General features: G+C 40.2%; 1 protein-coding gene across 1 annotated transcript; it reads left to right on the top strand.

Annotated features, from left to right (window-relative positions):
- Nucleotides 1–481: 481 nt before the first annotated feature.
- On the top strand, nt 482–8,046 carry LOC136577535 (gamma-crystallin 1). The gene is made up of 3 exons (XM_066577443.1): nt 482–490; nt 2,142–2,384; nt 7,771–8,046. The coding sequence occupies exons 1-3, from the start codon at nt 482–484 to the stop codon at nt 8,044–8,046; spliced, it is 528 nt and encodes a 175-aa protein (XP_066433540.1).
- The last annotated feature ends 6,007 nt before the right edge of the window (nt 8,047–14,053 follow it).

Raw genomic sequence — 14,053 nt, 5'->3', positions numbered from 1 at the left:
GGAAATTACTGTTTTGCATTAAAGTAAATGATGGTACAAACAGAACAAATTAAAGCTTATAAAAACGTAATTGTAACTGTACAGTATAAAATACTTTCTATAACAAACAACTTTTCTGCAAGTAATGAATCTCATGATTTATCAAATAAATGCATTTAAATTAAACTTTAAAGAAGTTGATTTATATGTCCTATTCTTTGCTTTTAGCATTCGCATGTGCACTTACTGTGCTATTTTTTTATTTACTGACAGTAGCAAATAAATGTGGACCCGTGATAATTAAAAGCTGACAACAGAAGTATACAAAGACTGAACATTCGCGGCTTTAATATAGAGTGAAAAGAGAAATACTATACATTGTTTGTACTAAGCGAGATGTCTATTGTGTTAGTAATGCAGATCTAGCAATGGACATGGTATATAAGGGCAGCTGTGTGTCATTCCACATCACCGACGCCTCATCAGAGATCCTCTAGGCAAAATGGGCAAGGTAAAGCTATTGTTTATTTTTCACATAAAACAGATGAACTATTGTCATATTGATACATATTTCTGTATACAATCTTCATTCAAATATTCATCCATTTTCTGAATTTTAAGAAGTGAATTTCAAAATTTTTAAATAGTGCAATCATTTTTTAAAAATAAACCAATACAGAAAGTATCTTAATTTTTAAGATATTTTCTATCAATTACATAAACTAAGCCACATATTGTATTATATAATATTGTATATTATATAATATACAAATGTTAATGACTACTGATTGTATGAAATCAAGTACTGGTTCAAGATAATAAATTGTTTTCACCAATATTAGAGCACATTTGTGACAAAAATGTATAGAATGCAAAACTAGCGTTAGCTTATATAATCAAAAAACAATCCTAACTTAGATATAACCACTTTTTTTGTGGTCTAGCATTTAATTATTATTCATTTTCTTTTGTTCCTTTAATCTGCAAGCTTCCCATTGTTTAAATTAGTATGATAAATTTTAGCATTTTGGTTAACAAAATGTTTATTGATTTCATAATGGTCATAACAAATCAATCAGGACTTACAACATTACATTTATGTAATGCAGCAAAGTTGAACAAAACAATCAAGAGTTACATTGTCTGCAACTGTTTCTTGGATAGCTAATAAAATAACAAAATACTCATTTTTCACTTGGTCAAAAACTGTAACCCCTACTAAAATGAATTAGTTTAAACACAGGAAGACCACAAATGGATGTACTTGGTGGGGGAGGACAAAGAAAGTGGGAAGATTGCATATGGAAATGTCAAGAAGGGAAGAAGGATTAAGGCTGTGATATTGCTCATCATATGAGTAAACCTGAGATTGGAAATTAATATGAACTTCCTCTACTGACCTGGTCGGAACTCATGTTCCTCATACATCCACTTGGGGAGTAGATGAAATGCTTGATGGTAACCTGGATTGTCCTGGATGGGACAAAGCTCTGCCTGTTGGGTTCCATAGACGCATAGACTGCGAATAATGATACCAGGACAACTAAGTTTTTTCATACAACCCTTCACATAGTAACATAGTATGTTTGGCTGAATAAAGACAATGTCCATCTAGTTCAGCCTGTTTCAACCCATAGTTGATCCAGAGGAAGGCAAAAACCTTGAGGCAGAAGCCAATTAGCCCATTTGGGGGGAAAATTCCCTCCCGAATCCGTAATGGCAATCAGAATAATCCCTGGATCAACCTTGGATAGTTACCTAAATATAATACCCGGAACTATAAACCCGCTGGCCACCTAATGTCTATATCCTGTAATATCCTTCCGCTCGAGAAAGACGTCTAGTTCCCTCTTAAACTCCTCTATGGATTATGCCATCACCATGTCCTCAGGTAGAGAATTCCACAGTCTCACTGCTCTTATAGTAAAAAAACCCCTTCTGTGTTGGTGATGAAACTTGCTTTCTTCTAGACGAAGCGGATACCCTCTTGTTACCGACGCTCCGTGTTCACGATCCATAAGGATAGATGCCAACTTCTCATTGATCATGATCCAAGATAATTTTGTCTTCACAAAGTCAATACTAACTGATGTTTTCCTCCAGAAGTGAGCAATTGCAGTACGTGCAGCCAGGAAAAATGTTACATTTTTGCCTTATTCTAGATCATCTTCTACGAGGACAGGAACTTCCAGGGCCGCTCTTATGAGTGCAGCTCTGACTGTTCTGACTTGAACTCCTACTTCAGTCGCTGCAATTCTATCCGCGTAGAGAATGGAAACTGGATGCTGTATGAACGTCCCAACTACAGTGGACATCAGTACTTCCTGAGGAGGGGAGAATATCCTGACTTCCAGCAGTGGATGGGATTAAACGATTCCATAAGATCTTGTCGTATTATTCCTCAGGTACTAATGCTTTCTTTTGAATTAGAAAGTAAAACCGTGGGACCTCATGCTTAAAAAAATGTCAAAAATATGTTAATGTTGCTCATAACAAATACTCAGATTCCAGATTTTAATTGGTTACTAAATGACAGTAATAGAAAAGTTTCTATTAATGAGCATATAATAAATAAGCATATTTAAAATTAAATAAGAGGCCAAGAGAACATTTGAAAAAGGCTTTTCTACATAGTAACATCATTATCATTGCTCAAAGTATTATTATTACTACCTCTAGTGGCATCCATTTATTGCATCATCAATACTGTTACTATGTGATCATTTACATAATCTTATGCATATATATATATATATATATATATATATATATATATATATATATATATACATAGTTTGTAAGGCTGAAAGAGTCCATCCTGCTATGTTGATCCAGAGAAAGTCGAATTTGTTGTAGAGTTTCCCCAACAATATAATTTAGTCTCAGTAGATTCAAAATCATGCAGCAGATGTTAAAAAAAATAAAATAAAAAAGCGGTTCTGCTGCAAATTAACAGATTTTGCTTCATATGTTATCTACTCGATTATGAGGAGTAAGATTCAAAGTAAATGTGCAGTAAAAAACTGTATGTCAATAAATTTGCATTTACATTTTACAAGAGATTTTCACAGATAGACTTTTAGGTGTGAAGATACCAATAATCCTTCACAGCTAAAAAATGTACTATTTACTACTACATAATGTAGAGAATTATTTTTGAAACATTTTAACCCGTCCTGAGAGAAGTGTTAATTGTTTCAGCCGTATGAGGGCTTGTTTTTTTGTGGGATGAGCTATAGTTTTATTGGCGCCATTTAATGTGTCATACAGTGTATTGAATTTTTTTTTTAAATGTGAGAGGACTGGAAAAAATGTAGGTCCTCCATATTTTTTGCATTTTGTTTTTACATACTTTAATATGCAGAAAAAATAACACATTAAATGTATTCATTGGGTCAGTGCTATTACAGTAATGTCATATGCATATATTGTAATTCTTGTTAGGTTTTGCTACTTTTAAAATGGAAAAACTTTTTTTTATTTGCTTTGCCATGTTCTGAAAGGCATAAGTTTTCTATTTTTACATAAATGAAACTGCATGAGGGCTTGTTTTTGTCAAATTGCGCTTTATTTCCTATTAGTCCCATTTTGGTATACATAAGATCTTTTGATCCCTTTTTACTCCCTTGGGGGGAATGGTTGAGGTGACCAATAATCAACAGCTCTTGCACAGTGCATTTTCTTATGGCATTCATTATGCAGGATAAACATTTTAGTTTGGACTTTTGAAGGGCAAGCTAATACCAATTTTGTTTACTTTGTTATTTTTATTTATTTTTGTGATTAATGAGAAAAAGTGTGTTGCCCATTTAATATTTATGGTTTTTAATATTTTGATATTTTTAATTTAACTTACATTTTTATACTAATACATTGCAATACTTCTGTATTGCAATGCATGATGTCTGCCAATGTTAGTCTATTAATTCCTACTTCTGCAAGGGTCTAATAAGCTTCCATACATGACAGGCCTAGAGTCCATTATTAGGTCCTGGGTTGGCAGGTCAACCATACCGCAACATTTGATTGCATCATGTAACAGTGGAAACCCCTTCTTTTTGTCTAGCTGATTAGATGCCATGGTCAGCTTTGAATCTAGGAGGTTAAATAGATGGGATCTGAATTATCTCTGATCTTGGCTTTTGCAGCCAGGTGGCAGCTGTTGAACACAACTGGCATCACAGCTGTGTATGGAGTGGGCTCAGCTCATGAGCCTACTCTATGCTTTCCCCCATGACTTCCACCATAAATATACAATGAGAGGTTTCTCTCAAATGTTACTGTATGTTTTAAAAAATAAAAAACATTGTAAAAAGCAATAATAATACTCAATTAATAAGACAACCTAAGAAATTAAATATTGCTGTTACACTTTAAATTAAACTTTTAAATGTTAATTTTAGGTTAATAGCTCAATACAACTTTGGATCCTAATTTATTTTCAAAGTTATTTTTGGATTTAGATATCCTTAGCAAAGGCTCTAACTTCTAGTACTTCACCAGTCAGAGAAATAAAGTCTTTGGATAAACTTTCAATGTTTAATTTCTTTAGAACCCCTTTAAAGGGTCGTTCCACAGTTACAAGTCATACACTATCCATAGGATAGGGGACAACGTGTTGATTCGTGGGGGTCTCACCGCGGAGACACCCACCAATCCTAAGAATAAGGGTCCCATACCTCCCGCTTCTCATCACTGAATGGAGCACTGGCCGAACATTCACGGCTGACATTAATTTTGGTGGGGCTGATGGAAATACCTAAGTGCTTGCCACTTGGCTAGCTCCAGCAGTCCCATTAAAAATGAATGAAGCAATAGCGTGCTTGCATGGCCATAACTCTATTCAACCTCCCCCTCACTGCAAGGGGTGCAGTGAAAGGCATGGGGAACACGGGACGCCCGTTCTCGGGATTGGTGCTGGGTAGAGATGAGCGAGCACCAAAATGCTCGAGTGCTCTTTACTCGAGTCGAACTTTCAGTGATGCTCGAGAGTTCGTTTCGAGTAACGAACCCCATTGAAGTCAATGGGTGACTCGAGTATTTTTGTATATGACTGGTGCTCCGCTAAGGTTTTCATTTGTGAAAATCTTAGCAAATCACCAAAGTCATGTAAAAAACACAGAAATGGATAGGGCAGGCAAGGAGCAACATGCAGGGCTGCATTTCGGGCTCCGAGGTCTCACAATTAAGCCACAATAGTGGCGAGAGTGAGACCCCACCCCACCCCCCACACACTGTCAGCATAACGATCATTCTCCTCTGCCACAGCTGTAACAGCTGTGGCAGAGAAGAACGATGTTAGCCCATTGAATTCAATGGAGCCGGCAATACAGCCGGCTCCATTGAAAGCAATGGGCTGCCGGCGAGCGCGGGATGAATTTTCGGGAAGGGCTTAAAAATATAAGCCCTTACTTGAAAAGGAAAGATTTTAGTGTAAAAAAGAATAAAAATGCAGGCATTCTCTTCAATGGAGCCGCTGCTGCTGCCGGCGACTCCATTGAAGACAATGGTCCGCTGGCACACCTGAATTCTTTTTCAGGGAAGGGCTTTACATATAAGCCATTCCCTGGAAATGAATTAAAAGTGATTTAAAAAACAAAAAAAATAGGTACTCACCTCCCTTCAGCTGCAGGGGCACAGCCAGGTCTTCTCCTGCTGTCCCCTGCACTGTGGTGCTGAACTGCTGTCATTCAGCTGAGAGCTGCGCTGAGCCAATCAGAGGCAGCATTCACTCACCCATTCATGAATTCATGAATGGGTGTGAGTGAGATCTGCCTCTGATTGGTCAGGCTGTGACCAATCAGAGGCAGCTCATTCAGCAGGCGGGGATTTTAAATCCCCGGCTGCTGAATACTACTCACAGCTGTTCAGAGCAGTTCAGGAGAACTGCTAGCTGGCCGCAGCTGAACTCCGTCTGCCGGGACCAGGTGAGTATATATATTTTTTTTATTTTAGTTCAAACGGATTTTATTGTGACAGAGAGTGATGACAGAGTACATTCTTGAATGCTTTTCAATCTATAGAACATACAAAACATATGACCGTCTCATTGTGCATCCATTAATCCGGCTCCAGCACTTTTCCTTTATGGAGCCTGCTGAAAGTTTCTCTCTGACTACCGTTTTCCAGGAAGGGGGGAACTCCTTTCTAGCCCACCCCAGGGTAGGTGTCTAGGAGGAAGTGTAAAACAAACCTAAAGAAAAAGAGAGGGGGGAAACAGGTGACATTGAGCGGGAAGTAGGAGGGGGTTGGGTTTGTGGGGGGGGGGTACCTTGAGTTCAAGGTTATGACATCTCAGAACTATTCTGTTTATTTTTCCTTTTTTGCTTGAGCCCATCAGCGTGCGGTGTGTTTCCCAGGGGAGGGTTCGGGTTTCCTTTTAGCAATGCCTCCTCCCCTCTGCGTCGGAGAGGGGGGTGGGGGTGGGTGTATCGCTCCTCAGTTATCTCACTGAGTAATTCTGGGGGATTGCCAGCCTACGACGCTCTTGTGGTCTGCGAGATCCACTCCCCCATTCTGGGGGATGATCTAAAATCTAACCATGGCTATATATTTTTTATTTTTAAACATTTCTGGATGAATTGCAGGGAAGGGCTTATATATTTAAGCCCTTCCCGAAAATTCATTGTGCGATCGCCGTCAGCCCATTGCTTTCAATGGAGCCGGCTGTATTGCTGGCTCCATTGAATTCAATGGGCTAACATCGTTCTGCCGGGACAAGGTGAGTATTTTTTTTTTTTACTTTTTACACATTTTAGGATGATTTTCAGGGAAGGGCTTATATTTTTAAGCCCTTCCCGAAAATTCATCCCGCGCTAGCCGGCAGCCCATTGCTTTCAATGGAGCCGGCTGTATTGCCGACTCCATTGAATTCAATGGTCAGTGCTCGTTTAATCGAGACGAGCACCGCGTGGTGCTCGTCTCGAGTAGCGAGCATCTCGAGCACCCTAATACTCGAATGATCATCAAGCTCGGACGAGTATGCTCGCTCATCTCTAGTGCTGGGTCTTACCGATCAACAAGATGTTTCCTATCCAGTGAATATCAAATAACTCCCTTAAAGGGGTTGTCCCGCGCCGAAACGGTTTTTTTTTTTTTTTTTAACCCCCCCTCCGTTCGGCGCGAGACAACCCCGATGCAGGGGTTAAAAAAACAACCCGCACAGCACTTACCTGAATCCCGGCGGTCCGGCGTCTTCATACTTACCTGCTAAAGATGGCCGCCGGGATCCTCTGTCTCCGTGGACCGCAGGGCTTCTGTGCGGTCCATTGCCGATTCCAGCCTCCTGATTGGCTGGAATCGGCACGTGACGAGGCGGGGCTACACGGAGCCGGCATTCTACACGAGCGGCCCCATAGAAGACTGCAGAAGACCCGGACTGCGCAAGCACGGCTAATTTGGCCATCGGAGAGCGAAAATTAGTCGGCTCCATGGGAACGAGGACGCCAGCAACGGAGCAGGTAAGTAAAAAACTTTTTATAACTTCTGTATGGCTCATAATTAATGCACAATGTACATTACAAAGTGCATTATTATGGCCATACAGAAGTGTATAGACCCACTTGCTGCCGCGGGACAACCCCTTTAAGTCTGCATACCAGTCTCCCAAAAAAACAAAAAATGTTTGAGCTCCATTATTACGTTCTCATACCAAGGAAATAACAAACGCAAATTCCATATTCAATTATATAAAAAATTGTAATAAAAATGCCTTGCTGTGTAACAGACATTTCCTGTGAACATAGATATAGGAATGCAATGTTTAATAATTAACTTATTTTTTCCTCATAGCACCGTGGATCCTTTAGAATGAGGATCTATGAAAGGGAAGAGTTCAGGGGCCAGATGATGGAGTTCGTTGAGGACTGCCCTCAAGTCCATGAAGAATTCAATTATCATGACATCCACTCCTGCAATGTACTTGAAGGACACTGGATCTTCTATGAGCTGCCAAACTACCGGGGACGTCAGTATTACCTGAGACCAGGAGAGTACAGGAGATACACTGAGTGGGGAGCTGTAACCCCTAGAGTAGGTTCTTTCAGGAGAGTTCAGGAATTATTTTAAACATACATCATTAAAGAAAGATACATTAAACATGTTAAATAAAAAAACATCAAAATAAAATGTCAAACAAATACAAAATATATTGTCTCATTAATATAATATATATAAGAATTTCTTAATATCGATTGAAAATATGCAGACTATGAAAGTCACACTATGTAAATTCAGTAGATTGCAACACAGAGATTTGATACTATTACATATACTTTAAAAATAAAGAAAAATATATATTGTATTTTTCGCTCTATAAGGAGCACCTAGGTTTTAGAGGAGGAAAATAGGGAAAAAATATTTTCAATTTCCCCAGACCAGGCAAGGAGGGAGGTATTACAGCGGGAATAAAGAGCAGTAGTACCACCTAAGAATGAACTATATACCACTTATCAACCTGCCATTCAGGATCCAGGGACAGCTGAGTGTAAATGTAATGGTGATTTTATTACTTCTCACCCAGCTTTCTAGGAGCCCTGAATGCCATGTTTGACTAGGTATAGCATGTTATATACATGCCTGCATAACTCTGCAGTTGGCATTCAGGATCCTGGAAGAGCTGAGTGGAAATGTAATGATGATTCCATTAGTTGTCACCCAACTTTTCAGGAGCCCAGCATGTCTCATTATGGTGATGTATGGTGTATACATTTGTGCAAATCTAGGCACGAATGTATACACCATACTGGCAGCTATTTCTCCCCCTCCTTACACCTCCCCTTGCTATGTAGCTGGCAGATGTGAGAGCCGTCTATATACCTACAGCTGATTGATGAGGGGGGAGCAGCAGTTCCCTCTCACTAATTAGCTGCCCGTACAACAGCTGATCACTCAGCTCCCTGCTACTGCCCTGCCCACAGCAATCAGCTGTTGTACAGGCTGCTGTGCTCTCCTGTTGTACCTGGTTTGAAAGCAAATGGCTGGCAGCTCTGAGAAGGATTTGCAATCCTTTTCAGCTACCCGCAGGTCCGATTTCAGTACATTCGCTCTATAGGACGCACTGACTTTTTCCCTCCACTTCAGAGGGGAAAAAAAGTGTGTCTTATAGAGCAAAATATATGGTAAATATGAGGATTAAAATTTCGTGTATTTCCATAACTGCTAAGGTCTGCAACATAGGGATTTAGCTCCCAAAGGATTTTGCATCTCCAGTTGCACTATGCCAAGTTTGCACTATCTCTCCCTTGATTTTGTTAATTTATCTAATGAACCACTGATGCAAGTCATAAAATCAAAATGAGACCATAAAAATCATCAGTCCAAATTGCCCATAATTAGCTAAAAGCTACTGTAAGGCACAATTTATTTTAAGGGTGCAACAATAGCAGCTGCACCCTCACTCAGTTACTTGAGGGAGCCCAAATACATGAAAGACACAATTTTTTTCAAATGGCACGTAGTCAGTTGGTGATCCTGTAAGAGCATTTAAGTGACCTAACAGAAGAAGGTGGCTTTCTCTGTCTCCCAAACGCCCCCTCCACTCCCACAATGAGATCACAAGATGCAGTTCAGTCATCATGGCAGTTTGGAGACCAGCATACCATGGACTTTTGCCTTTTACGCTTTCGTGTGGCACGATTCATTAGAACACCTGCAAAAGTACAGTATACTACAAACGGCTGTAGGTTCAAGCACTCTATTGGGAACTAAGGGGAAATAAATTAAATTATTAGAGAGAAAAATTGAAAGTTTTAAAAAACAACAAAATTTTCCTAGTTTTAATATAAAAAAAAATCAAATCAAGAAAACCAAACATATCTGGCATCCCCACATCTGTAAAAGCATGACCTATTAAAGTAATACAATATTTATGCTGCACTGTGAACTCCATCAGAAAAGAAATACACAGAGCAATAATTGCTCTTTTTTGGTCAACCTGTTTCAAAGAAAAAAGTTAATAAAAAGCAATCAAAAAGTCATATGTACCCCAAAATGGTTCCAATAGAACTTACAGATTGTCCTACAGAAAAAAGTTTCCACACACACACCCATTGATAGAAAAATAAAAAGTTGTGGGGTTCAGAAGTATTTTTTTTCTCACAGAAAAACACTTTATGTTTTAAAAGAAGTACAACAAAAAATGGTTTTCTTGTAATCATACTGACCTAAAGAATAGGGTAAAGTGATCCTCCAGTTTTGGGACAAAATCTTCTCCTGGGACCAAAGTGGCTAGTTAATTTACCTCCTGTTGGTCTTCCATGTCCGAACAGCGCATTGGTAATGTTAGTCTACAATAAACTGTAACTGGCCAATCAGAGATCAGTGCTCAGTGTGTACTGACTAGCTCGAAAATTGAAGCTCTCCTAGGACTGCGTAAACGGGATGCCACACCAGCGAATCTAAGGGACATTGGCAGAGAGGAATAGCAGCAGGTAATCTACTTCTCTTTCAGAAATTTGTCTTGAAACTGAAGGGTTACTAGAACATATCATCTGGAGAATCTAGATCCAGCCAGTTACTGCAGTGGTTTTGGTGACTGATGGCACACTGTCTTACTGTTTAAGACCTTAGACGGTGCTAGGGTCTTAAAAGATCAGTTATTTGTTGCGCCCAACCCCCCCCCCCCCCACACACACACACACACACACAAAAAATAGAGAGTTTTCATATAACATTGTTACCACTCTACCTGCTGCAAATACTAATCATAATTGTAATAATATTTATTTTTATAGCGCCAACGTATTCTGCAGTGCTTTCAAGGCACATGGGGAACACAGACAATATAACAATCACAAAATTACATATGGTATTCAATTATTAAGAAACAAAGGGGGTGGGGTGATAACAGAAGGTACAGCGGCAGGTGGTAGAGCAAGTGGGAATACAGCAGTGTGATGATAATATGTAATATACAGTTTTTAGGACACAAACAGGGTGGGAATAGTACAGGAGGTATGGGGCAGAAGGTGTACATGACAGGCAAAAGTGGAAAGCCATAGGAAGGGGCAGGTGGCATGTTCTGGGGCTGGGGAACTAGATCAGGAGGTTTGGTATGCTTCTTTGAAGAGGTGCATCTATAAGGTGCGTCTGAAGTTCTATGCGTCAGGGATCTTCTGGATGTTTTGGGGTAGGGCGTTCCGAGGACCGGTGCTGCTCTAGAGAAGCCCTGGAGGCAAGCGTGTGAGGTTTGTATTAGAGGGGTTTTTAGTCTGAGTGTGTTAGCAGAGTGGCTGAGTGATAAATGGACAGGAGGGAAGCGATGTACGGTGGTGCAGCGCCATGGAGAGCATTAGGCGTGAGGGTGATGAGCTTGAATTGAGTTCTGTAGTGGATGGGCAGCCAATGCAGTGACTGGCATAGTGCAGGGGCATTTGAGTAGTGTCTGGCAGTGTTTATTGCTGCTGTTCCCCATCTCGTCCCGCCACCTCCTGCTCTGTGTGACCAGGAGGCAGAGTCAGCAAGAAATAGTATCCTATTTTCCTCCTAGACACTAACAATGCCCCTTTGTACCTTTTTAAAGGTAGTAATTCTCCCTGTGAGTACCCCCCTACAAAGTAATACTGTCCCCTTTATAAAGTAATAATGACGCCCTTGAATACCCCTTATATTAGTAACAATATTGTCCCCCTCTTCTATAACTATATATCCCATATGAATGCTGCCTTATATAGTTATATTGCCCCTTAGTTGTTAGCAATGCCCTCCGTAGGTGCTAGTAATAATGTCCCAGAATGAATGCATAAAATTCCAACACTTCCTTTAAAATGTAACGTTAATTTCTTAATCTATAAAAACTGTTTCCATGGTGTGTATACCATAACACTATGATACATACACCATGCAAACTGTTTTTATGGTTTAAGAAATAAAAGCTATATTTTTAAAGAAATGTTGGAATTTTATGCATTCATTCTGGAGTAGCACAATTACCAGTAGTCCACTGGGTTTTCCTTGCACTTCTATGCATTGAACGGCTGAATTGAATTATAAGAATCGGTGGGCTGATTTCTTTGATTTGCTATATTGGCTAGTAATAATGTCCCCCTTAGATAATAATAATGACACCCATGAAAAAAAACAAATAAACATTATACTTATCCATTCTTCCTCTTTAAGTTGAATCTGACCTGGCAATCAACTGATCACTTTGGGTCCAGCTTCAGAAACCAGCTGTGGCTGACCGTACACTTTGGTGGCTTGGTCTAAGAGAATTCCAGAGGTGTATTATAGAGCAATGATTCCCATCTTTTTTAGCATTGGAGAACTCCTGCAAGAATATTTTATCTTGTGATACCCCTATCAATTCATTTTATTTTTTTATTTGTGGGCATGACTGACAAACGTTTCTAACACTTTAATGCCATTTAGTCCTCATCTGTGCTAACCTAGCTCTGCTCATTTCTCCCGCAGCACAGGGAAAGTAAGGTACTATATATAGTACAGCCAGGCTGCATTTCCTGGTCAATGCATAATAACCCAATACATGTCCTGCCACATACACCAAAACATATATATATATATAGTTGGATGCACCCACCTTGTGTATGCATAAGCACATCCTGGAGTTGAGTGCTTGTAAATTGCCAGAAATATAAGAAAGGATAGAGATGAACAAGCACCAAGTAATAACATCTTCCTGCTCAGACTCTGTCAAAAGCTGCCTGCACCCCCTAGCACAGACAGCTGCTCCTGGGTTTTTGCAGGTTGCTTAGACCTCCTTCCTGCACAGCAGAGGTACAGTTTTCCTTCCTTCTCAGTGCTTTGAGGATTAGATATGCCTACTGGTGGAGCTGCTCAGAACTGTCCTACTGTTAAAGTTGACTTATTATTTTCTTATTCTCTCCATACATAGGGGTTCCTTAATAATATTCATTCTCTGCGTTGTCTCTGTGCCAGTGCAGGAGGCATGATGATGTGACTACAGCATGCCTCCTGCACTGGACTAGCAACAGTGTAGGAAGGAAGAAGACTCAGCACTGATTAGGGCATTGGTAAGTATAATGTTTTTTGATTTTTTTTTTACATGATGTGCGGTTCTGGTGATGGTGAGTGGTAGGGCGGAGGGGGGGTTCTGTCTCTCTGCTCTAATATAGCTATCAACTATATTGGTGTCCTGTAGACCCCAATGCAGTGGCACTTGCCCAGAGATTAAGAACACAAGTCTAGAAGCCCGGATCAGGAGCTGCAGATCTCCAGTGCTAGTGACACCCTTGAGTACAAGGTCTATTCAGCTACTCCAGTGGCTCTGATTCTGCTCAGCCTGCAATTACCAAAGCCAGCCACTACACGGGGGTCGGAGCTATTTGCTTCCGCTATATACCCTGTGTATAGTGGTGCTGACAGTGGGTGCCTAAACAGCTGATAGGTGGGAATCCTAAGCAGCAGACCCCAGCCAATCAGCTATTGATGGCCTATCCTGTGGATAGAATACCCCTTTAACTACGCTACAAATTTGTGAATAAATTCACAACTGGGTATTAGGAGTATGTCAGTATAACACTGTCCAGTTAATGCTGACAGTCCCAGACTATATATGGACACATCTATTTGCCAATGGGAGTGCTAACAGTATTGTTATTTTACTGGAAATACAAGTATGTACTGCAGCAAAAATGTCATGAGAGCTGACAGGCCCTCTTTAAATGGACGCTGAGCAATGTTTCAGGTGATGGCGCTGCAGGGAAATTACAACTGGGATACACTTTGTAATCACATTATTATTACTTTTCTAACAAGTATTGAACGTCTAAAGTGGACATTAAATAGAGAATCAGGCAAACTACAGCAAATCGTGTATTTTGTAGTATTGGGGATAATTTGCTGATTGGCGGGGATCTCCCAATTTAGACCCCCACAGATCTCGAGGGGGTCTTATGTTCCCAATCCTCCTCACTACAGGGTTACTGCACCCCCTGCAGTGCGGAGGAGAAGGAATAGAGAGCGCTGGCAATACAAGCACACTAGTGCTGTATTCACTTTCAATTGGACAGCGGAGAAACCCAAGCAGTAAGGTATTTCTATCAGCCCCATTTAAATGAATGTAGCGCCGATCGTGCATGCTTGGCCAGTGTTC

The sequence above is a fragment of the Eleutherodactylus coqui genome, chromosome 8 (assembly GCF_035609145.1).
Source record: "Eleutherodactylus coqui strain aEleCoq1 chromosome 8, aEleCoq1.hap1, whole genome shotgun sequence".
Classification (NCBI taxonomy): Eukaryota; Metazoa; Chordata; class Amphibia; order Anura; family Eleutherodactylidae; genus Eleutherodactylus; species Eleutherodactylus coqui.
This window is presented reverse-complemented; position numbering and strand designations above follow the sequence as displayed.

Excerpts from the sequence above, each read along its gene's own strand:
- LOC136577535 (XM_066577443.1), top strand. Across the intron at positions 2,385-7,770 it reads CTTGTCGTATTATTCCTCAG|CACCGTGGATCCTTTAGAAT; the intron begins GTACTAATGCTT and ends TTTTCCTCATAG.